At 39.1% G+C, this 22,437-nt stretch overlaps 1 protein-coding gene across 1 annotated transcript; it reads right to left on the reverse strand.

Moving 5' to 3' along the window:
• Positions 1-21: 21 nt before the first annotated feature.
• RAD21 (RAD21 cohesin complex component) lies at positions 22-21,224 on the reverse strand. Its single transcript, XM_053976657.1, has 14 exons — positions 21,025-21,224; positions 15,395-15,568; positions 13,912-14,041; positions 11,659-11,758; positions 10,572-10,678; positions 9,484-9,687; positions 8,855-8,980; positions 8,538-8,660; positions 6,675-6,898; positions 6,192-6,351; positions 5,720-5,871; positions 4,101-4,250; positions 3,551-3,634; positions 22-1,819 (listed from the first exon to the last, which is right to left on the reverse strand). Exons 2-14 carry the CDS (start codon positions 15,536-15,538, stop codon positions 1,628-1,630), a joined length of 1,896 nt encoding a protein of 631 aa, XP_053832632.1. The 5' UTR covers positions 15,539-15,568; positions 21,025-21,224; the 3' UTR covers positions 22-1,627.
• Between the last annotated feature and the right edge of the window lie 1,213 nt (positions 21,225-22,437).

Raw genomic sequence — 22,437 nt, forward strand, 5'->3', positions numbered from 1 at the left:
ACAAGACACAGATCTAATACGTAACAGCTTATAACACAACTTTTATTAGAAAAGTTATACATAACAGCATCAACTATTTTCAAGAATAATAACTTTGAAAAGCAACAAAAACAGACTAAAAATGTGTAACAAGAAACTAATGACCTTTTCTATAATTAAACATTCAAGTTATCTACAATGTCTCTTTTTACAAAGGAGAAAATTATGGTTTTACAGGCACATCATGTTGAAAATAAAGCTGCAGTAACTTTGTACAATTAACTTTTTCAAGGATTATTAAAACATGGTCATCATGTAGTCTCAGAGTTTTTTAAACATTCACATAACTTTACAGTTGAGTATACACTGAAATTTAAGAGTCCCAAAATTATTTCACAAAAGTGCCAACATTAAAACCAGAACCTTCAGTGTGAATAATTTTGCCCTAAAAAAAGTTAAGACAGGTCTCCATAATCAACATATTCACATAATTTCTGGTGCTACCTGGTCTAACAGTAAAGCTTCATTCTTTAGAAATAAAATCAAACCGGATTTCTTTCGCAAAACTGATAAAACATTTTGAACATGGGAGTGTACATTATCAGAAAAAATTGATACTAAAACCATAAATATATCCAAAGAGCCATTAATACACTACACAATTAAGTGGAATTGTGCCCATCTGTACTCTATATTCAAAGTTTGTTGCTCTTTTGGTACAGGTGGTATCTGAATTTAGCAATTTTTCTTATTCTTACTGTTGGATGCTTGCTTAATAAAAAAATCAGATAATTTACAATCTAGAAGTCTGTTTTAAAAAGTCTGGAATTTATATACAGCTCTAGCAAACCTAAAGCATTATGATTTCTTAAATGGTTAAATGAAATTACTAGCTTTCATTTGTCATTTATTAACAGTAATTAGCCATTATCAGTAGTGGACCATAACAAGGTGATAAGTGAAAAGGAATGTTTCGTCTAAAACGCTTCACATGTTCTGTCCTTTCATGTGTCATGTAGAGGAAGTGCTTTCCACAGACACTGGTTTCCCCTTAGCATCAAGGGCTACAAAAATCTGACTGCAAAAATGCAGTGACACAGCAAGCTGACATATCAGGCACTACCTTTCATATTGGCAGCTTTAAGAGACCCACGGTATGCACAAAGATCTAGAGAAGGGGAGAAAAAATACTACTACTATGAGAAGCAGACTGAACATTTCAGATGAGTTTGGCAAAGGTTTTAATCAGACAAAAGGTTGGCCATTCAGATTTACTTATATAGGTTAAAAATATCTCTACTGAATCAACTAGTCAAATTATTGTAAGACATTTTCATTGATACTCAACATCACATGCATCAATATTGCACACATCTGCTCTGAGCTGCTAAAACAATCTTTATCTGGGTGCTTGAGATGTCTGGTTTCTGCAGCTGGAACTCAAGTCACCCAACCCAGCCAGCAGTTTCACTAAAAATTTGAGTGGTAAAGTTAAAATACAAACCCCAAAATAACCCCAAGAGAAAACCAAGGACTTTATACAGACAATAAAATCTAAATTTTCTGCAATGGTCTTGTGGGCCCTATGGACGGGGCAATACACGCACGCACTGGTGAGAGGAGCACTAGCTCTGCTCTAGGAAACCATTCAGATAATGTGAAACCTGGGACCAGGGGTGGCAATGATGTCACTGTAGGGCTCCTCCTGTGTCAGCTCTATAGCTTGCTGCTTTTTCAGTACCAGGAAGCTGTAGAACTTTGCAGCTGCTTGTTTTCTATTCGTATTTCTGCACAGCTCAAGCAAACTGATAGATTCTGCTCCAGTCTTAGCAAGAGCTCTCTGAAAAAAACAACATTGATACCACAAGTTAAATAGAGAACTACACAGAAACAACAATGCCTCTTGGCAAGATTGTTTGTTGTCAACCACAGGACACTGAGGGATTCAGAGGAATGGGAACATTACAACATGTACATGAGAATTTCTTCATGGATCTTAGCTAAATGAAATCTAGTAGGCTTCCCAGAGATGTGTGAAAAATCATTCTTGAATCTGCTGGATGTATTCCAGAAACAGTGTTGTATAGCACAAGATTTTATTTCTGCAGCAACAGCTAACCAGTCTTTTTTGACTACAGGACAATTTTTTCTTAATCGGAATAAAATAAAGAAAAATCAAGTTTTATTTCTCAAAATAAATGTAATTCCAAAAACAATAAAGTAAAATCTCAAGAGCTAACGTTCTTTAAAAGATGCATAATTTCCCAAGGTGAAAGCCTATTTATTTCTAAAACTCCTCTGTCTTAAACTAAGTACCCAAAGTCACTTAGATTTTATCAAAGTATTGTGTTCGATTTAAAGCAGAACTGTCTGCCCTGGAATGGATTTCAACTAGATGAAAAGGTATTTGGCTGGCCAAACCAAATTATTTTATATTAATCAGACCTTCACTCCAAATCTCATTGTAGATTTAATGTTTCAGCCATCCAATATGATGCTCTTTTGGGTACGTGGAAGAAAGAATTGAAAAAAGCAGTTATGGCCAAAGAGAATTCTAAAGCTCTCTTCAGAAACTGTGATAAAAATTCAGGGAGGAAAACATTACACAACACTACCAACTCAACATCTGTATACTTTAGAAATTATTTTTAAACTTTTTTCATTTTAATCAGTTGTGCTGATTTGGTCTGGGGCAGAGTTAATTTTCTTCACAACAGCTCATATGGTGCTGTTTTGCATCAAGTAGGCTGGAGGTGCACAAGGAGTTGGGAGGGGACACAGCCAGGACAGCTGACCCTAACTGGCCAAAAGCATAATCCATGTCATGTGGCATCATGCTCTGCATTTAAAGCTGGGCAAGAGAAGAGGGGGGGGTGCATGACCATTTGGGATGTGGCATTCAGTGACAGCCAAATCTCACGAACTGCCAAAATGTTTAAGGGAACAAAGGAGCTACAAACCAGGCTGAAAGGCAAAGGTAGTCCAAGAGTACGTGGAGGACAAACACAGAGAGCAATAGATAGATATATGTGTGTGCAGACTGAACCCACATGCTAGAAATCAGCCAAAGTCACATTTCCGCAGTTGTCAAGAGATTCAGTTTCTCATAGCATTAAAGTTTTCCAACTAGCCTAGCCAGGAAGTAAATATCCTGTACAATGGTGTTATCCCTAGACCTTTATGGTGGTTTGCCTGAAGACACATAGCACAAAGTCAGAGGTGCTACGATTTCATTAAAAATACAGTCAATTGCTTTATTATTTAAATTTCTGGGAATCTTAGTTGCACACCAAGTGTGGACTTAAAGGCTGAAAAACACTTGGGCGAATTTTATTTCAAGTGTTCTCTAAACAGTAAGTGACAATTATAAAATTATAGATTCAATTTTAATACAATTATTTGATACATATTTAATCAACTACACGCATTCTTCCCCCTCTAAGATCACTGGTATTTTAGGCTGTAACATCAACTGCAAAAAAAGCTTTTTCTTCACCTTTTAACTCGGCTCAAAAGCATCAGTGGACACACTCAAAAGCTACTTTAAGAGAAAACAAATGATCATGTGTACCTGAAGGCCATGGAGCATTTGTTGAGTCCTCTTGTTCCATCTCCTTTCTTCTTGATCCTGATCACCCCCTGTGCCATCTTCTTCCTGGAAGCAAATGTAAAATAAAAGATACCAATGAAGTTTGGTCTGTTTGTTACCACAGGATATTAAATACTGTAGCTAAGAGACAACTTAAGTTATCTTATTTGAGGACATGGCTGGTTTTCTTGCAGAAAGCTACTTTCTTCAAGTAGCACAAGCTACTTAAAATGAACCACACCATCGAAGTTCAAAAGTTCTTATCTAAGGCATCATAAACATATACTGGCTTAATCCAGCCATGGGTAAGAACAGGAGAACACTAATTCAAAACAGAATGTATATGTAATTTATAAAATTAAATAATATAAATATTATTAAATGCTCATGAAATAATTTAAGAATTAAATTTCCAAGGGCTATTTATGAGAACAGACAAAAGAGTTATTTCTTATGCCTTTTACTGAATCCACAGTCAAACATTCATCCACTTCTGGGAAACACACAAACTGATTCTACACAGAGTTCTTACTTCTTCTTCCTCCTCTTCCTCTTTCTCCTTTTCCTTCTCCTTCTCTTTTTCTGGCAGAAGTTCTAGCTCTGGTATTAGCTGGCAGATGTTTTGGGGCTCCTCTGGAGGCATTTCTACAGGTGGTATTTCCAGCTGTTGTGATGGTGGATGCTTTAAGAGCACACAATACAGTTAAACAAACAGTATCATTTTGTCACTTCTTTTACAATAGAATGATGGTGCTACAGACCAGTTTAATAAAATTCAAGTATATAATCTTAGCCATTTGTCAGAATTTTTCATTTTTGAAAACCAAAAACCAATTTTGTTTTGCTGTCCATATGTGTATTTTCAATCCTTTAGATTTTACTCAAACCAGAAATTCTACCACTGTAAAGTAAAAAGGCTTTCCAGTAACTTCACTTATGCCACCATCCAAACTACTGATCTCATTCCTTGGATCAGCATATGCAAATTTAAAATCCCACATCACCAGATGCAATGCTACATGAACACACTTTAACTCACTGGAACTAGTCATCTTCAAAATATCAAAATGCTGTTCTCATCAATACAAACATGAAGGAATTAAAACACTGGTACTTGCAAAGTTTCTGAAAACATATGTATTATTTTGGTGCTGAAGTATATTCTCAGAAAATATTTATGTCAAGAGGAAAATACAGAAATTTAATAGAATTTATGTAGACAGTTTTAATAAAATTAATACATTGTACTCAAGTGCTTGCCAGTAAAGTTACCTTGACACCTGAAACTGTTTCTACACATACCCTAAAATGGCTAAGCAACTTCTGATGTAGTCACACAGCAGGTATCACTACAGGTTGTTGCTAGAGGCCTGACCTGGCCTCTAAGATGATTACAGAATTCCCAAAACACCAATACCCCAATTACACTAACTTAGCACAGTCAATGCTGATTTCACCCCTTGAAAGGAGTGAAAGAAAGGGCAAGAGGAGCAGCAGCTGCCACCCTGCTTAGTAAGATAATGTAACATCCAACAATCCCATTCTACAGTGAACAACCTGTTAGCCATGGACGTGAAAAGTGAGGTTAAAAAATGTGCAAACTTGAGACACCACATAAACCAGGACTGTTCTCACCACACAAGCATTCAGAAAAATACACCTTTCATTCTGCCCATTTCCTTCCTCTCCCCTTCAGTTTCCTTTCACACTGCATCACAGCTAGTGTCCAAGTCTATTCACAACTCAACTAGGAAATCTCTCCAGATAATCAAAGTTTTTCTTTGAAGCCTTAAGCCTGGAACACTAGGGTTGTCTTAGAAGATGTTTATGCAGCTAACACAATCCTTGCTTCATGGAAGCTGTTCATATACATTTGCCAAGCAGGACTTGATAAGCAATACACTAGACTCCTTGAAGATTTTACTGGAGGAAAGAGTATAATTTCTGTATCCTACCAGCATTTTAAATGTTTCAGTAAGCCTTTCACCTAACAAAGGCACCAGAATGATACCCAAGGACAAATGTTCTAATACTACTACAATGAAACACAAAGGATCATAGAAAGCTAGGGCCTCAAATCTGTGTCATTTCCTACTCAAAGACACTGCCCACTTGTCATTCCCCATAAAAAAATAGTAAAAGCTTACTCACAGGTAGCACTGGCTCTGGTTCTACTTGCTGCAGTTTGCGTTTAACACCAGTCTGAGCTGGTGGGGGTGGCATAACCGATTCATCAAGGTTGGTTCTGCTGCCTTCCATCATCGACTCTTGTAAACGGCTCGGTTCCTCCAGAATAGGTTCATCTGTATTCCACAACAAATCTTCTTTTAGATACTTAAGAATGTTATTAGAAACTGTACTAAAATCCAATCCGCTATTATTTTAGAATTGAGCACTTTCAACAGCCTGCACTTTTAATCCCCTGGTTCAAGCAATTCCTAAGTATTCCCTATTTCTAGGAAAAAAAAGTTATTTTATGTCAGAGGTTGCATCACATCAAGCTAAACAACCATTACAAAGCTCATTGTTTCATACATAATCTTTCATGACTTAATACAAAGCACAGATAGAAGAGAAAAATATGCTCTGAGGGAAAGCAGAGCATCTTTGACAAGACACAAACCAATGACATCTCGTTGTTGCTGCTGCTGTTGCTGCTCCTCTCTGGGAACCTCTGGGTTTTCAAAGTCTTTAAGGAACTCATCAAGATTGTCAGCTTCTCCACCTTTCCTCCTCTTTCTCAGGTCTTCTGGTACCAGAGGTGTAAGACAGCGAGTAAAGAGCTACAAAGGAAACATTACATTATTCACTATTGCAGTTCTCAGTGCCTTTTATTTCATTTTGGATGATTAAGTAATTATGGCCTATCTTTCTTTCTCAGTTTTTAAGCTCCTCTCCAACAGTACTAACTTCTACAAAATTATTTATCTTTGTAACTGATAACAGCAATGTTTAAAATATTTATCTTAGTTCTTTTACTATGTTTTTTCTTCCAATTATAAATACTGTCATCACTATATCACTATTTATATGCTGACATTTGCTATACATGAAGCACAATCCTGAATACAGTCCATTTAAAAATGAACTTGCACAAAAACATTACCTTCAGTAGTCTGTTATTCCACAAAGGCTGTGCAGGCAGAGAGAAAAGCTTTTCAACTCCACCGGTTTCTTTCCACATCATCAATTTCTTAGTAGGAGGTGCCAAATCCAAAGTAGTAACAATATCAGAGTAGTCACTTAATTGGGCTCGAATAGTCTTGCTGTCCAGTTCTTTCACACTGTCCACAATCAGCTTTCTCTTCCTCTTTGCTTTGGTTTCCTTGACTGTTGAGATTTTTAGCAAGTAATGAAGGTTAGCTCAAACAGGTACCATGCTGTAAAAGAATCCTGCGAGTTCTCTATAGGTCTTACCTGCCCACATATAAAGCTGCCTCAAGAATCTAAGGCTACACTAGCTTTGGGAGAAGGATTAAAAGCTATGTGCAGTATAAAACATCAAATACTATGAATGCTTTCCTATAACCTACAAAATCTTCTGTGAATTTAAATCTACCTAAGCGTCAATGTCCTCAGCTGCACATGCCTCTCTCTTCCATGGCTTGCTTGATAGACTGGTGCAAACACTGGCCACCAAGTTGAACAAAGGATGGAGCACCTCTCTTATGAGGAAAGGCCGAGAGATTTGGTTTTGCTCAGCCTGAAGAAAAGGGAGCTTTGCAGTGACCTAACTGTGGCAATCCAGTACCTGAAGGGAGCCTGCAAGGAAAACGGAGGGCACTTTTTACAAAGACATGTAAAAAGCTAAGGGGGATTGCTGCCAACTGACAGAGAGTAGCTTCAGAAGAGATATTGGGAAGAAGTTCTCTACTGTGAGTGTGGCAAGGTGGTGGAACAGGTTGCTCAGAGGAGCTGTGGATGCCCCATCCCTGTCAGTATTCAAGGCTAGGCTGCATGGAGCTCTGAGCAACCTGGTCTACTGGAAGGTGTCCTTGTGCTCATGGCAAGAGAGCTGCACCTAGATCTTCATGATCCCTTCCAATCCCAGCCATTCTATGACTCTAATCACAGATCTAAAATATCACACTCACTTTTCCCCCTAAGCCCTACCTGAGCTTTGGTAGAGTTAATGTGGGTGATTATTTTAGCTGTAAACTTCTGATCCTATTCTAGGATAACTTTACTGTGGTCACAGCCTGGTACTCTGCAGCAGACCCTGAAGCTCTGGTAAATGTTGTCTTTGCTGGACCAGCAGATGAGCTGGTCCCCTGCTACCAGCCCGCCACGAGAGGGCAGTGCCAGGGCTCTCCCACTGGCCAAGCAAGGAATCAAGGCCTGGAGCTCAGTCCAAAAGCACAGGACAAGCTACGTTCTTTCCAGATATTAGTTTTTTAATAAAGCAGGGGTCAGTATATAATGAGCCAAACATAGTATCAGTTAAAATAAGCACGTTTCTTGCATTAAAGAAAAAGGTAAGGAAAATCCCTACTTAGTAGAAATTCAAATGCAAAGGTGCACCTCCTGAAATCAGCAATTCATTAAAGCTACAAATCACTAGAACAGCACTCATCCTCAGTGTAAACAATCAGTCCCACCCTTCAAACACAGCATATCAAGAACTGTGCTGCACTACAGACACCATATTAGAATGAAAGACATGCTGAGCTCCATTTCAACGTGGTGCATTTTAACTAGCATGTTTATCTAAAGCTCCAGTATCATGCTGTTACATGCGCTCCCTGCAGAAACTACAAACTAGTATTCTCTGACACCATCTATGTAAGCTACCTTTCTGCAAGGTACTAGAGGGCTACTATTAGAATAAAAGGAATTCAGCACTTGATCCCTGGTTTTTCTCCCAAGTGAGAAGCAGAGTCAGCAGCAGTGCTAGACATTCATTTCCACTCCATCAAGCTAAGGTGGTCTCTGACAAACTGTGTTGAATACTCCCCAATAGCTCACTCACCAGTTATGTCAATAGGCTCCAGAGCAAAAGCTTCCTCTTCATTGGGAACAAGCGTTGTCTGGTCAGTCATGGTTGGTAACGGTTCCACCGGATCGACCGAGTCCGGGCTGTCCGGGCCTCCCACTGCCAATGACAATAAGAACCTTGCACTAGGTCAAAACTTTTAACAGGCTGTGCTACCCCTCCCATGCCCTCCTCCACACCTTCAGGTGGTTTACCACACTTCATACTTTTGAGCTTAGTATGCTTTTAAGGAATTAGAATCCAAACTACATGAGTTGAAAGTAATTCTAGATCTGGTCCTAGATCATACTCACTTGATACATTATCATCATCATCCATATCATCATGGGGAGGCTGCTCTGGCATCATTACTCCACTTTCTGAGAGTGCAGGTGGGTCATCAAAAATACCACCATCATTATTACTGAGAAGTTTGTCATCTGAAACAACCATATGAAAGAATCAGTTTTGCATCCACAAATTCATGAAATAAGTATAGGCAAATTTACAAAGAAGTGCAGACAAGTTTATTGCAACACAGATGAAGATAGTGCAAAAGTTAGAAAGTACTTTCAATATGACATAGAAGAAAGTAGCAGTACTCTTTCAAGGGGCATTTCAGATCCAATTCTGAGCTTACAGATAACATTTATTACAATATACTTGCCACATATTTGCATCTTACATATAACTTTTTAGAACTTTGTTTTAACTATGCCAACACTTAACATGCTGTGAGTCATCTACACTGCTGCAGTACTCACAAACCGGAATATATGCTCAGTGCGTATATATATACACACTGAGTATAAATACTCACTGTACAAGGCATAACTTTGACAGGGATTTGGCAACAAAGGAAACAAGTTCCTCTCATCTACACACGAACTAATTAATTAAGGCAGGAAGTAGGATAGAGGAAAAATAAATTTCTCAAACTTACCCAATATTCCACCATCATTTCCTTCTCCAAAATTATCATCTTTGTATTGGTCTTCATATTCCAGGTGATTAGATTTTTCGTTGAGGTGACTGGTGCTCTGTTCAGGTTCCAGGAGGAGATTGGAAGCACTAGTGCTCACCAGCATGTCATCCTCAAATGCACTACCTTCTCTCATCATCTCACGATCATCCATCCCAAAGTCACCTGCAAGAATACAATTGCACTGCTCTAAGTGCTAAAACACCAAGATGCAAGAGACCTACCTAACTGATCAACAAAGGCCCATATGTAAGACCAAACTTTAATTCAATTAATCCTATTTGCAGTTAATGACAAAATGTAAGGAATTGTGCCCAGCAATACCACAGCAAAAAATACTGTTCAAACAATTATAAAAATAACTATCTTATTTTCAAAGCATTTTATTGCACTTATTTGAATTGATATTATCAAGATCCTACTACACTTTATCTGCACAGAAATCAAAAAATTCAATGCAATTCAAAGACATTGTGCCTTATGCCTCAAGGCTGGGGACCAAACCAATACCCAGTCAACACCATTTTTAGATTATTCTTTCAAAACTATTACTGAATTATTGTTTACAATACTGTAGATTAGGAACCAGACATTCAAATAAAACTGTCTTTATGTTTTGATTCAGATGTTAGAATACTGTCCTTGAAAAGATACCTAAAGTAGCAAACTTGTCATCAGTGACTGATTCAGCTTTAGAAATGTCCCAATGGTTTCTGACTGAGAGCATGCTTATGATTAAAGCAACAGCTCACTTCATATTCACATCACATTTTGAAAATTATAATTGTCACAGTACTTCAATGATTAACTTGACTGCATATTCTTCAGCTTTTCTTTCTGCCCATTCTAGGCAGCTAGAAGTTCGCTGAGCATTAGAGAACAGACTTTCTGGAAAAATTGACATGAGTAAACTAAAAATTAAATATACAAAACCACAGGTTTGATCTAATTTGTTTAGAGCTCATTGGGCATTCCATAGTAATTGCAAAACTGCATCTTACAATAACTGAAATTAGCTAGTAACGCATAATAACACATGAGATCCTTACCAAAGTCATTATCCTGGAGGATACTGATGTTGCCTACTTCTTCTCTCATTGTAATTTCTTCCACTCTACTCTGGTTCAAACTGAACTGCTGAGCCACATCAATATCACTTAAACGAACAGAAGGCAATTATTAAATATCTCATTAAAAAACAAAGAACAGATAAAGCCTGCTGAAATAAACATTACATTATTCAGTAAAAAACATTTTTACATTCAAGTCAATAATTGAAAAAAAAAAGGTGAACACTGAATAGAAACTACTACTTAAAACAGTGAGACCATTAATGGTTCAAACCTATCATCCAAATTGCATTAGCTTCTGGGAAATGTATCAGTAACCTCTCCTACTCCTTGCTGTGCTGGGATTCCTAATTTCAAAGGCCAAATTAACAATTAAGAAAAACCTTCCACCCCTTCAGCTTCAAAAGTCATTAATATAGTTTATCAAATACTGTATTTTGCACCACTACCAAGTTAACACCCTTTGTGGTATATTAAGGTACATTTCTTATAAATACACAGAAATTTTTTGCAGTTTCAAATTAGTATCTACTCTAACTTGAATTTAAACTAAATTGAACACTGAGTAAGCTGGATTCTAAAATATGAATGTTATGAATAACTCAAAAAAATAATAAAACCCATCCATTTTTCAAAGATTAAGAACTATTCAGGTTGCGTACTTGTTATATGTAAAAGTAACCCATAAATATTAAGAAGTTTTAAGAATTAAAAGTGCCACTTCATAAGGTCAGCAACATAAAACTAATCTTGTCCAACCTAAGGATGTATGTGATAGAGGGTGCCTTGCATAGAAGAAAAGAAAGTTATAATAGATATCTGAGTTTTTCAAAAGCTCCTGTAAGGACATCTTTAGCTTCAGTTAAAGTCAATGCTACTATGAACTTAAAATCAACACAAAAATGACTGCACACTTCCTTATCAGTATATTAAAAAGACCTAAGAATAGAAGTTACCTACAGACTATTTTTTTACATTCAGCAATGAGTTAGCTGTTTAAAATCCAGTTCTCCTCAACTAAAACCAATTCTCATTGTCATGGAAATGGAAAAAACCCCAAGCTTACTCTAGATCAGGGAGTGGTTGGTCAAAATCGTGAAACTCCTCAGGTAAGGTAATAGCATTATAAGCAGCCTCTCTGTTTTCCTCAGGCAAATCAACAACTCCTGCAAGGAAAAACACCCAGACATGAGTTCCCATTCCTTACAAGGACAGCGTTTTTCACCATACCATTAGCATTTTCTCTCTGCATGGGCCTACTGTCTTTAAATTTGTTGAACTGAACTGATGCTGAGATACCTACAAAAAAAACCCTTAGATAATGGCAGTAAGTGAAATCCAAACTAAATTCAAAACAAATATCCTCAAGCCCTTGCACTGTCTGTATAAAGTAATGTTTGTGCAGCACTGTGCAGAGCTGTGCGGCCAACACAGGCATTGCATATTTCACAACACTATGGGTACCTGCTCCAAAATAATTTTATCATGATACATGGTATGAGCTGCAGGGCTCTACATTACAGTCGCAGCACAGTGTGAATACTTTGCTACTGATCCTTTATTCAGTTCCATCAGCTCCAGAAGTGCTGGAACAGAACTGATTGCACTTGGGGCTCACTAACTTATAGGCTTCTGCACATAAAAGAGCTGTATTACCAAAACCACACACATACCTTTTCTTATCCTCCAGAGATGCTTACTCTTATTCAGCAGGCATTCTCAGAGCATGAATATCAGATTGGGCATCACAAAACCAGTGCCAGCAGTTGGTCCCTCTGTTTTATTCAAAGTCTTAAAAGGTCAGGGCACTTGAAAGTGCATGGGAAATGCAGGTTCAATTCCTTCAGTAATTTGCAGAAGATTTGAGCTCTATGCTCTGCCTTCTGACCCACACATACAACACAGGCAATTCTGAGGTACAGATACTTCAGAAACACTCTGCTCACTGTGCTCCCCTCTGCAATGAATAATCAAAGAACCACTGTCCACAGAGACCAGGAACAAGCATGAGTCTGTAGCTTACTCATCACAGTACTTGACTAGGAATGAAGAAATTTAGTCCATCCTTTCAGGGCTGTTCAATATTTTTATTTGTCTGCTGCTTAAAATGAAACATGTAATGATTCTCAGAACAGAAAGACTCAATGCCTAAGGCACAATGCTGATAAACTGAAAATAAAGACCAGTGCCTCAGCTTCTGTCACGCCAGCGTGGCACTTTTATAAATATTGATTTTAAGGTGCTTCACCTTCGACATGCACTCTTGTTAGGAGAGGGAAAATTGGGAAAACAGAATGTCTTGTGATATTAAAATTATGTTCTTATTATAACCCAGGGAAGTTAAACACAGTAATAAACAAAAAACTAGCAACAGTCAACAAACTGCCACTGAAAGCTACGTAACATTCAGTACTTGAATTCAGTGCCTGAATCACAACCTGTAGATCAGGAAATTAAGATAAAGGCATTACACACCTTAACTTTTCTCAAGTAACTGCTGCACTGGCTTTCAAGAGTTGCCTTTTTATAAAACAAAAAGTCTCCCTCAAGTTCAGCTTTTAAATATATTGCACTCACCAACTTAAAAGGTCAGAATATGATTTAGCAGCTGTGAGCATCCAGCAGCATCACTGCCACAGCTACATTTCAGCTGAGAAAAAGTTCCCTAGGCCAAAATTAAAGAAAACTATCTATAAAGGCATGAAAGAATGAAAGCCAAATAATTAATTGACTGCTGGATAGAAAAGTAATTTCAGGTATTAATATGGAACCCCAATTTCATGGAAAATATTGAAGTAAGCAATTACAGAGTGGGAAATTATGTTGCAAACATACAAAAGGAAAACTATCTTTGATGCCCACATTACATCTCACATTATTTTCAGAAGCTATAATGTGAAAGTGGTAAAAAAAGCTTACTTTCATGTTTCTTTTGTAATTCATAGCGAAAGATTCCTGACCCTTGACAGAAACCAGCCCCCTTCTGTGCTTCTATTCAGTAGGGCACTGGCCTTCTTCAGACAGAAGGTAAAAACCATGCAGTGTACTTCCATTTAACATCACACACCAGCAACAGCCAAAATGCTAAGTGTGATTTTACTGAATCAGCGTCAGTAGGAGAAGTTTTTGTTCAAGATTCAGTTAAAAAGATGTTTTTCAGCAAACAACTCAGTCAGCCAGCCAGCTGCAATAATTACTTCTCCCATAACCTATACCTTTATGTAATTATATAGACATAAGAAGGCAGAATTGTATGCCTTCTTAATAAATACATTTATCAATGTAGCTATTCAGAGAGCACTTAGATAAAGACAGATACCTGGACGAAAAGCCATCTTAATCTTAATGAAAGCCTCATTACAGTCTGCAAGAAGATACTTTGCTTTCCTGTGGTAGATTCTAACAACGCCTAGTAAAAGATGTCCTGAGGTTCGAAGTGCCATCTTCACCTAAAAACATATTGTACAATCAGTGAATTAGATGCATCTTCCTTTTCCCTTAAATGACACCTCAGTCAGCTTTACATTCGTTTTCTCAATAAAATCAAATATCCAAAACAAGTATAAAAATCAGCAGAAATCTGAAGAAACAAAGAATGCAAAGTCTACTGTTCAAGGTGATACCCTATTACATCATTTATGGATGACCTAGCAAATATCACTAAATTAATAGCAGCTCATTCCAGGAATTCCCAAACACTGCTCTGTCTAGTTAAAAAAATAAATGACAAAGCCTATTTTTATCACATCTTCTTTTATACCACCTTTGCTACTTCAGTTGTGGAAAAAGTGAAAAATACAAAAAGCTGGGCAGCCATAAATAGTGATTTGATTAAGTAAAATCTGGTAAAAAACTGTTAGCTACCTCTCCATGTTCTGTCCTGCAGTGGAAGATGTGGAGTGCCCATAAACAAGCACTGCCACAGTAAAACAATTTCAAGTTCCTTTCTTTTTCAATCTCACTGCTTTAGTATGTAATGAAGCATCTACTGTGGGAACATAAAACTGAAAAAAAAGTAATTCATGGAAGGATTCTTCTTTAAGTATGTTCGGCTGAAAGAACATGAAATTTGTGTTGAATGGTACACAGAATAATTATCTCACAGAAAGAGTAAGCCATAAAGAATTTAACATCATCAAATTCAAGATCTTTATTTCCTTCAATGTCTTTTTAATATTTCAGCTAATGAACTGTTACACAAAGTTAAATATATGAAGAAGTGCCTGTTAGTTTCTCCTTTCTCTAAAAGAATGCTCTAGCTCACTAGTGAGTCCATGAACATTATCTTCTTCCTAAATCCTTCCAAAAGTGATAATGAAACAAATCACTATTCTGGAAGAGTAAGCATCTCTGTGATTGTACAATACACTTTTTGCTTACACCTAGCAGTTCTTCTAAAATCAAGAGTAGCATTATAAAAACTGTTAACATTCGTATCAACCAAAATAAAAGATATAAGTAAGTTTTCTTTTGTTTTCAAGTAGTTGCTTTTTTTATAAGACATTGACAGCTGTTAAGTGACAAAAGTCACAACTGCACCATCAGTTCTAAGATGAACAACTTCATTGTCACGAGTAGGAGAGGGGAAGAAAAACAAAAAAAAAAAAAGTGAAAATATCAAGCTACTTAAAATTTCTTCCTGTTTCACAACAGAGTATTTCACATCTAAACAGACCTTTCCACCCTTTAAAATAGCAACATTCAGAACTTTATTTGCTTCAGTGGCCCATATAGTAATTACCACCTGTACACTCAAGTTCTTTTAACTGCAAGGTAACATGAGATTAGTGTAAAACAGATACCTTTGGGGAAATGATGCTCTCCACACTGCTCTCCAGATTACATTCAAAAACATGGGCTTTGGTCAACTTCTTATCCCAGTGGGCCGCCAGCCAGATTTTGGCCAGCGGCCCACGTTTGCTCAGGACAAAGTGGGCATAGAACATGGTCCCAGATGTCTAAAACAAAGTGCAAACCTGTAAAGAGAAAGCAAGTATTTCTTTCCACATATTTTATTTTATGAGGAACATCCTTGTAAATACCCCCCCTTATCCTCAAAAGAAGTGCACATGTTTGATTTTCAACCACTGAGGTCAGACTATTTGTTTAATATGTTTAAGAAGCCAACACTTACAAATGGTATCCATGTATTAGCATATATATGTATTTATTATAGAAGAATTACAAAGCAGAAATAACACCCACTAACAGCCACATACACAACTTAGAAATGTTTACCATCCCTCAAGAAAAAATAATCTTGAATTTTTTTACCTTTAGGGTAATGATTCCAAAGTTTCCTAATGCAAAGAAGCACATCTCAGTTTTTACTCCACAGCAGTTTTCTATGACTTCTTTCTACTTTTAGTTCAGTAGCTACTACACCAGTATATATTATACATTGTCCCAACAAAACATTCATCTTTATACAGCCCTAAATCTTTTTGGACTTCACTATAATTTCCTAAACAGGAAGCACAATCATATCTTCCATTTCTGAACAGACCATTCTCCATTTCATATTTTTTAATCAAGTGTTGATAAAAGTGGTGAGAAAACTGAATGCATTATTCCAAACTTCCTTAAGTTTCCATTTACTTTCTCCTTCATCGGAAAAAAAGACGACATTCTTATCTATTTATCTAATAATTACTTTTTTACAACTGATAAGATGCCAACACATCAAACCATGGGGAATCAGAACAGCATGATGCCTTATGATCTAAACATGCCACTTCCATGCATGAGGTAAACATATGATTCAGTTAACTACATGTACAGGAAAAAAAAAGTTTGCATTAAAAAAGTAGAAGAATCTCCACAAGGAGTTTTTCCAGTAGTTTTTATAACCCAGGAAAATGAATCAAAAGAGAAGAACAGAAAAGCACAACTAGTGCATTTTAGTTTTTACCTCCTCTATGCCTACAGAAAAACTGCCAGAGGAAGCACAGCAAGTCACAATTGTTACTGCTAGGAATTTAAGCACATGGGCAAAAGAAGCTCTGACATTACTGATTCAGTACTGATTCTAGACATCTGGATAATAAATGAAAAAACTGTATATCTCAAAGTCAAGTCCAAGAACTGTTTTTTTTTTTTTTTCCCACTTTGAGAGTTGCATAACAGAACTGATTATCAAGCTACTCTCTTAATGACAGCTTGGCCACCAATTTCATCCACGACCAAAACACTGGAGAAGATTTTAAGGAAATAAAGGCCACATTCAGCTTAAAGTCAAATTAACTCTGTATACAGAATTAAAACTACTCTTAGGAGTGAAGTTAATAGCTTTTAGTCATAATAAAGCTGCAAATTACCAAGAAGTTAAAATGCCATTTTTATTGGGATTGTGCGACAGCACAGAGCTAAGGACAGCACTGCACAAAGATGGCCACAAGCAAGTTTTTCCAGGAAGCACAATGAAATAAATTTTGAATAAACATTATCTAAAGGAAGGTATTCTCTTTTTTCCCCCATGATTTTTTGAAAGAAATCACACTGTCTTAAGTCCAGGAGACAATTCAATCCTTGCATATTTTTGAAGGCCTCAATATTTTTGTATATGCAGAGACATAAGTTTGAAGCACAGCATTTTGATATCTTGAGTTGCTATCAGAACCATGCAACAGTTAGCCTGTAATTACCCCTGAACATGAGGAACAGGGGAAAACACAAACAGAGTAAACAAAACCACTTGTATTAATCCATTAAAAGCATTCAACAACAGTTGCAAAAGAGCGTACTTCGATTAGTGGCGTTTGGCACAATTATTAAAACAGATAACATGGGTTTCACAAAACTTCAAACACACAGTTAAGTGAAAACATACTTAAGTTTCCTGTTAAATGTGAAACTCACTATTTGGACAATTTGGACAAAATCAATTTATTTATCACTTAAGGATTCTGTTACCTAAAGTAGTAATTTCTTGTCACATGCGTCCCTGCCACTTCCAAATTCCAGCAGATGCTCTGCATGGCAATAACTGGGTCAGAGCAACTGTACAAAGCCCACCTTTACAGTTCAGCTGTTTAGCACCTCGGCTCTTCAAAGCAAGCCCCCAAAGGCTGCTCCTGCTCTCTCCAGATTTTCTCTTTCTTTTCTGATACTCCCTCTTCTGCATTTCAGGCTTTTTGTCTGATCTTTAATTCATAGCACAGTATGTTGAGGCAGTGGCATAAAGGAAGAAATAGATTTTCTGGCATAATGTGAGACTAGGATGAATGTTAAAGGAACCAAGAATTTCTACAAGTGGCAGAGTGCTCAGGCAGACACACAGAATATATCACTGGCTGAAAAAGCAACTCCTAGGAATCCACAAAAGAAAAAGGGTAGCTGATGGCTCTTAAAAAGCTTGTAAGGTAAAACACAACTATCAATTTTTGTAATTAACTGGATATGAAACAGGACCATAAAACTTGTTCTAAGAACTTTGGCATTTTCCTGTCTTGCTTGCATTCCTCCAAGGCAAACAGAGTATGTGCTCACACAAGGCCAGGTAGGACCAAAGCCTGATCTTGCTAAATCAACCTTTTAAAATACCTGAAACTTTACTGCCATTACCTTTGAATTTGCTTCAATGTGCCACAATTATCCTCAGGTTTTCTCTATGTAACTTGGTCAACAACTGCACAATTTAAAAAATACTGCTCTTCCTACAGAAGTGTAAAAAATCTCCTCTACTCTGCGCTCTTCTCTTTGCTATACTTCTACACACAAAGTAAGTGAAATGTAAAGCAGAACTAACATAACACCGGTCATACACAGGGTCTGATCCAGAATGTGACTGTTTCATCCTCTCATCTGAGAGGATTTGTTTCATCCTCTCATCTGGTAATTGCTTCTTTCAAAGTAAGAAAATTTGGTAGATGGTGTAACTATGAGCTTCATCTTAACCCTCAACTCACATATATTTCATCTTAAAATCCTTCTTCTGATTAGAACAGCTGTCTAACCTCTGAAGAGCACACCAGCATAGTTAGCCCCATTCTTCAAGGCATGCAGAAAGGTGCTTAATGAACTAAGAGCTGACAGCAGGCAGAACATTCAGCATATTTTTATTTGACTGTGGCTCACTCCAGCTCATTAAACCAGCTGCTCTCCCCAGATTAGGTTATGTACACACAGACATACACACCAGTCCCCAACTAAAGTTCAGTCTTCTACTTTTTTACTGTCACCTACTTTTGTTCCTTGTAAAGCTAGTCCAAAACCACAGTCATACACGAACGAGCAGACAAATTCCACACTACAGTTTAAGAAATCAGCCAGTCATTTTAATGAATTTGTCCTTGTGCTATCCCTTCAATTTCTCTTCTCTGCTGTTTTCCCCCCACCTGCTTAATTTCCTCCTAAGCCGTTTCTGCTTTGCTAAGCCCAGGCAGCCCTGGGTGATCTGGGGAAGGTTGAGATCACCCTGTGCACCTGCATCAGTCTGAGCCGGCCCTACCAGACTTCAGAAGTTCAGAAGAACTATCCTGACCCTGCAACTGTTCTTTGAAGAATCCAACTTTAACTCATAACCCTTCACTCTCCAATCCTTCTTACATCACTAAACTTCCCATGTGTGGGTACTCATTAATGCTGCCTCCCTGGCAGGTTTTGGTACCACACTGAACACTTGGTGCCACTGAAAAAAAATCATCACAAACTCCACTAACACCACCTTACAGCTCCAGGCCTCTTTTCACCACTACCTTATCTGATCTCCTTCCTTCAACCACTTCTGTAATTGTCTGGTTAATCCACATTTATCTGAATTTCTTTGTGGCACCTGCAGCTTTACTAAAGCTCAGTGTCAAGTCACCTTAATTTCTTATGTCCACAAAATTAATTATTGAAAAAAGTAAAACTGAACTAGTTCAACTTTACATACCTTTGGTAAATACATACAGCATTTTCCATTTGTCTCCAGGTCTTGTTTCTTGCATCAACAATTTGTCAGAAATCCTATGGCTGAGGTTGCACTACCAGGTCCATTAATTACTTAAACCATACCACTCCGTTACAGGAACTGCATTCACTGCTCTCCAATTACAATATACTACACACCTACATAATCAGATAGAACCAGCGCCCCACTAAGGTTACTAATTCAAAAGGCAGATCATTCACAAGTACTGTACACAGCTTTTGCAGTTATTTCTCTGCACTGTTCATCCAAAGAGCCCAAATGTAAAAAGCTTTTTAACATTATACCTTTAAGAAGTTAAACTGATGTGGTAACTAAAGCAAATACTCTAATTTCTGTGGGAAATCTCATGGTATAAGCAAGACATGATTAATTTGTGTGGTAATTTAAGTTTAGTGTAGGTCTCACTAACTTTTTGCTCCTCCTTTTATTACCCCTACCACACCTACTTCCTCTCTAATTAAAACTTTAAATGACTGACCTTTGCTTTCCTAAATTTTGTAAAATGTCTAATATTTGCAAATGAATCTTCAGAAGATAAAACAGAAGCCCGGCCCTAATAATGCTTTGATGTCCCCCGGTCTTGATAATGAGTTTTACTGAGTAAGAGATTAAGGAAAGTGTGCTTATCGCCCACATTTGCACAATATGGGCCTAAATGGTAACTTTTCCAAATTTACAGTAGTTTCTTTATGTGTCTGAATTTAAAGAAAAGCCATTTTCAATGAAAGATGCCAGTAAGTCACAGTGACCCCAAGTTTCCTTTGTTATTGATAAAAACAACGCCCTGTTTTGTATTTAACAAAACCGTTTTTAATCAGGATCAGAGAAATCTTAAAAACAATACCAAGATTTCTAACAGTGTCCCTAAGAGCAAGATCCTGGTTCTTCAAAAGGCCGGCATTTTTAAAGGGCCCTTTTATTTGCAGCTCTACAGCCACAGTGTCCAGAAGGCAGTTCATTGCCACTAGAGAGGCTGTGAGAACATTCGGAACCCTGCCCCATCCATGGCAGAAGGAAAACTCCACTTAAAAACAGAAGACTGGCAAATGGAACTTTGCTCCTGTCCCTCTCCCCAGACCGCAGCAGCCTCGCTGTCCGTTCAGCGAACGCGCAGCCAGGGATCAGTTACACGGCGGCGGCCGCGGCCTCCCCACGGCTCCCTCGGCTGCCCCGTGACCCGGCTCCCCGGGGAATGTCCCTGCGGATCCGCGTGTGGCCGCTCCAGGGGCCCGGACCCCGCTCCCCACGGGCCGTGCCCGTGCCGCCGCCGGGCCGCGCTCAGGGCCCCGCTGCGCCCGGCCTCGCCTCAGATCGCCCCGGCCACCTGGCCCTGCCCTTCCCGGGGAGTCCCAGGTGTCGCGGCGCACCAGGCGGGCCCTCCCCGCCGGGAGGGCTCGGCCAAAAGCCGGCTCCGAGTCCGAGCGTGACGGCAGCACCCCGAGAGCGGGGCTGCGGCTGGGCCCCGCCGGGCCCCTTCAGGCGCCGGCAGCGACCGCGGCGGCCGGAGCCACTCCTTACCCTGCTCCGGACCCGGGGACCGCTCGCTGCTCCTGCCGAGCCGAGCCGAGCCGGGCCGGGCCGAGCCCGAGCCCAGTCGAGCGGCGCCGAACCGAACCGAAGCTGAGCTGAGCCGAAGCCGGGCCGGGCCGAGCCGAGTGGAGCCGAAGTGGAGCCGAGCCGCTGGCTCAAGCAAACAAGATGGCGGCCGCGGCCCTTCCTGCGCGCGAACGCGCCGTTCAAACCGCAGGATGTTTACGGTCAAATTCCCCCCCCCAACCGGCCCCGGCCCCGCCACTGCGCGTGCGCGCGGCCCCGGGAGGCGGGGCAGAGCCGCGGGAGTGACGAACGGCCGCTGAGTGACAGCGGCGCGCGGGCTCCGGGGGGGCGGAGCCTCGGCGGGGCGGGGCCGCCGCGCGTGCACGGTTCTCCCGGGGAGCGGCCGGGCTGTGAGGGCGCCCCGCCCTCGTTCCGCCCGCAGCGGGCTCTGCGTTCTTCGGTTTAGAACGTGTCACAGAATGGCTCTGTTCTTTCACGGGCTTCTCCCCGGAGGTCTTTCTGATCCCTGCGCCGGGGCGCTGCAGGTGTTTGTGCTGTGGGGTAGTTTGTTGTCAAGAGGAACAACTGCGGCCACCGCTCACTTTCTTTGTTTGGACCAATTTGATTTCGACTGTATATAGAAAGGTTTTATTGGTCCTAATATACTGATTTATGTTAGCCGCGTATGATGTAATGGAGAGGTGAGTATGGCTACAACAGGACTCTAAACAGAAGGAGTCAATCACTAGGTAAAAGCAATGGAAAGGGAAAACAAGGACTGCTTTGGGAAATGGATTTTTCTGGTCTGTCTCAGGCACTAGAGATCTGATGGTATGAGTACATATTCTGGATGAACACCAAACACCCTTTGGCCTAAAGAGACAGAAAATTCAAAAACTTCAAAATAACTTTTAAAATAATCTCTGAAACTATACTTGTAGTTTAATGGATCATCACTTTACAAAGATAATGTCAGAATACCAAGAAAATCTGCCTACTGAGGGTTTAAAGAGCATTACTGCTATTTGTGACATTCAGATAATACATCTTAAGGGATGATGCCATCAGCAAATAATATATAAAAACATGCAGGTTCAGTCTCCTGGTTCTCTTTCCTTAGATTCAATTTTGAAGATTTCAGCATTCATTTATGTTCATAATGTCTCACTAGAACCTTTATTCAGAATAAACATTGATTCTCTGTATGTCCCACATGGATTTCTGCCAATGCAGTAATGTGTCAAGGGTTTTCTTCTGCAAGAAAACATTTGCTGTGTCGCTACTCTCCTGTATCTCCATATGGAGTTAGAGGTCCGGGCATTGACCCAGGGAGTGTCCAGGCCATTGATCATTGGGCTGCTGATAAGATACTCGCATTAATTTAACAGTGCTGAT

This window comes from Vidua macroura, chromosome 1 (genome assembly GCF_024509145.1).
Source record: "Vidua macroura isolate BioBank_ID:100142 chromosome 1, ASM2450914v1, whole genome shotgun sequence".
Lineage (NCBI taxonomy): Eukaryota > Metazoa > Chordata > Aves > Passeriformes > Viduidae > Vidua > Vidua macroura.

Coding starts and splice junctions, on each gene's coding strand:
- RAD21 (XM_053976657.1), bottom strand. CDS start 15,538: ATGTTCTATGCCCACTTTGTCCTGAGCAAACGTGGGCCGCTGGCCAAA. Junction 11,759..13,911: donor TAAGATGGCTTTTCGTCCAG/GTATCTGTCTTT, acceptor TTTTCCTTGCAG/GAGTTGTTGATTTGCCTGAG. Junction 6,352..6,674: donor GGAATAACAGACTACTGAAG/GTAATGTTTTTG, acceptor TTTCCTTTGTAG/CTCTTTACTCGCTGTCTTAC.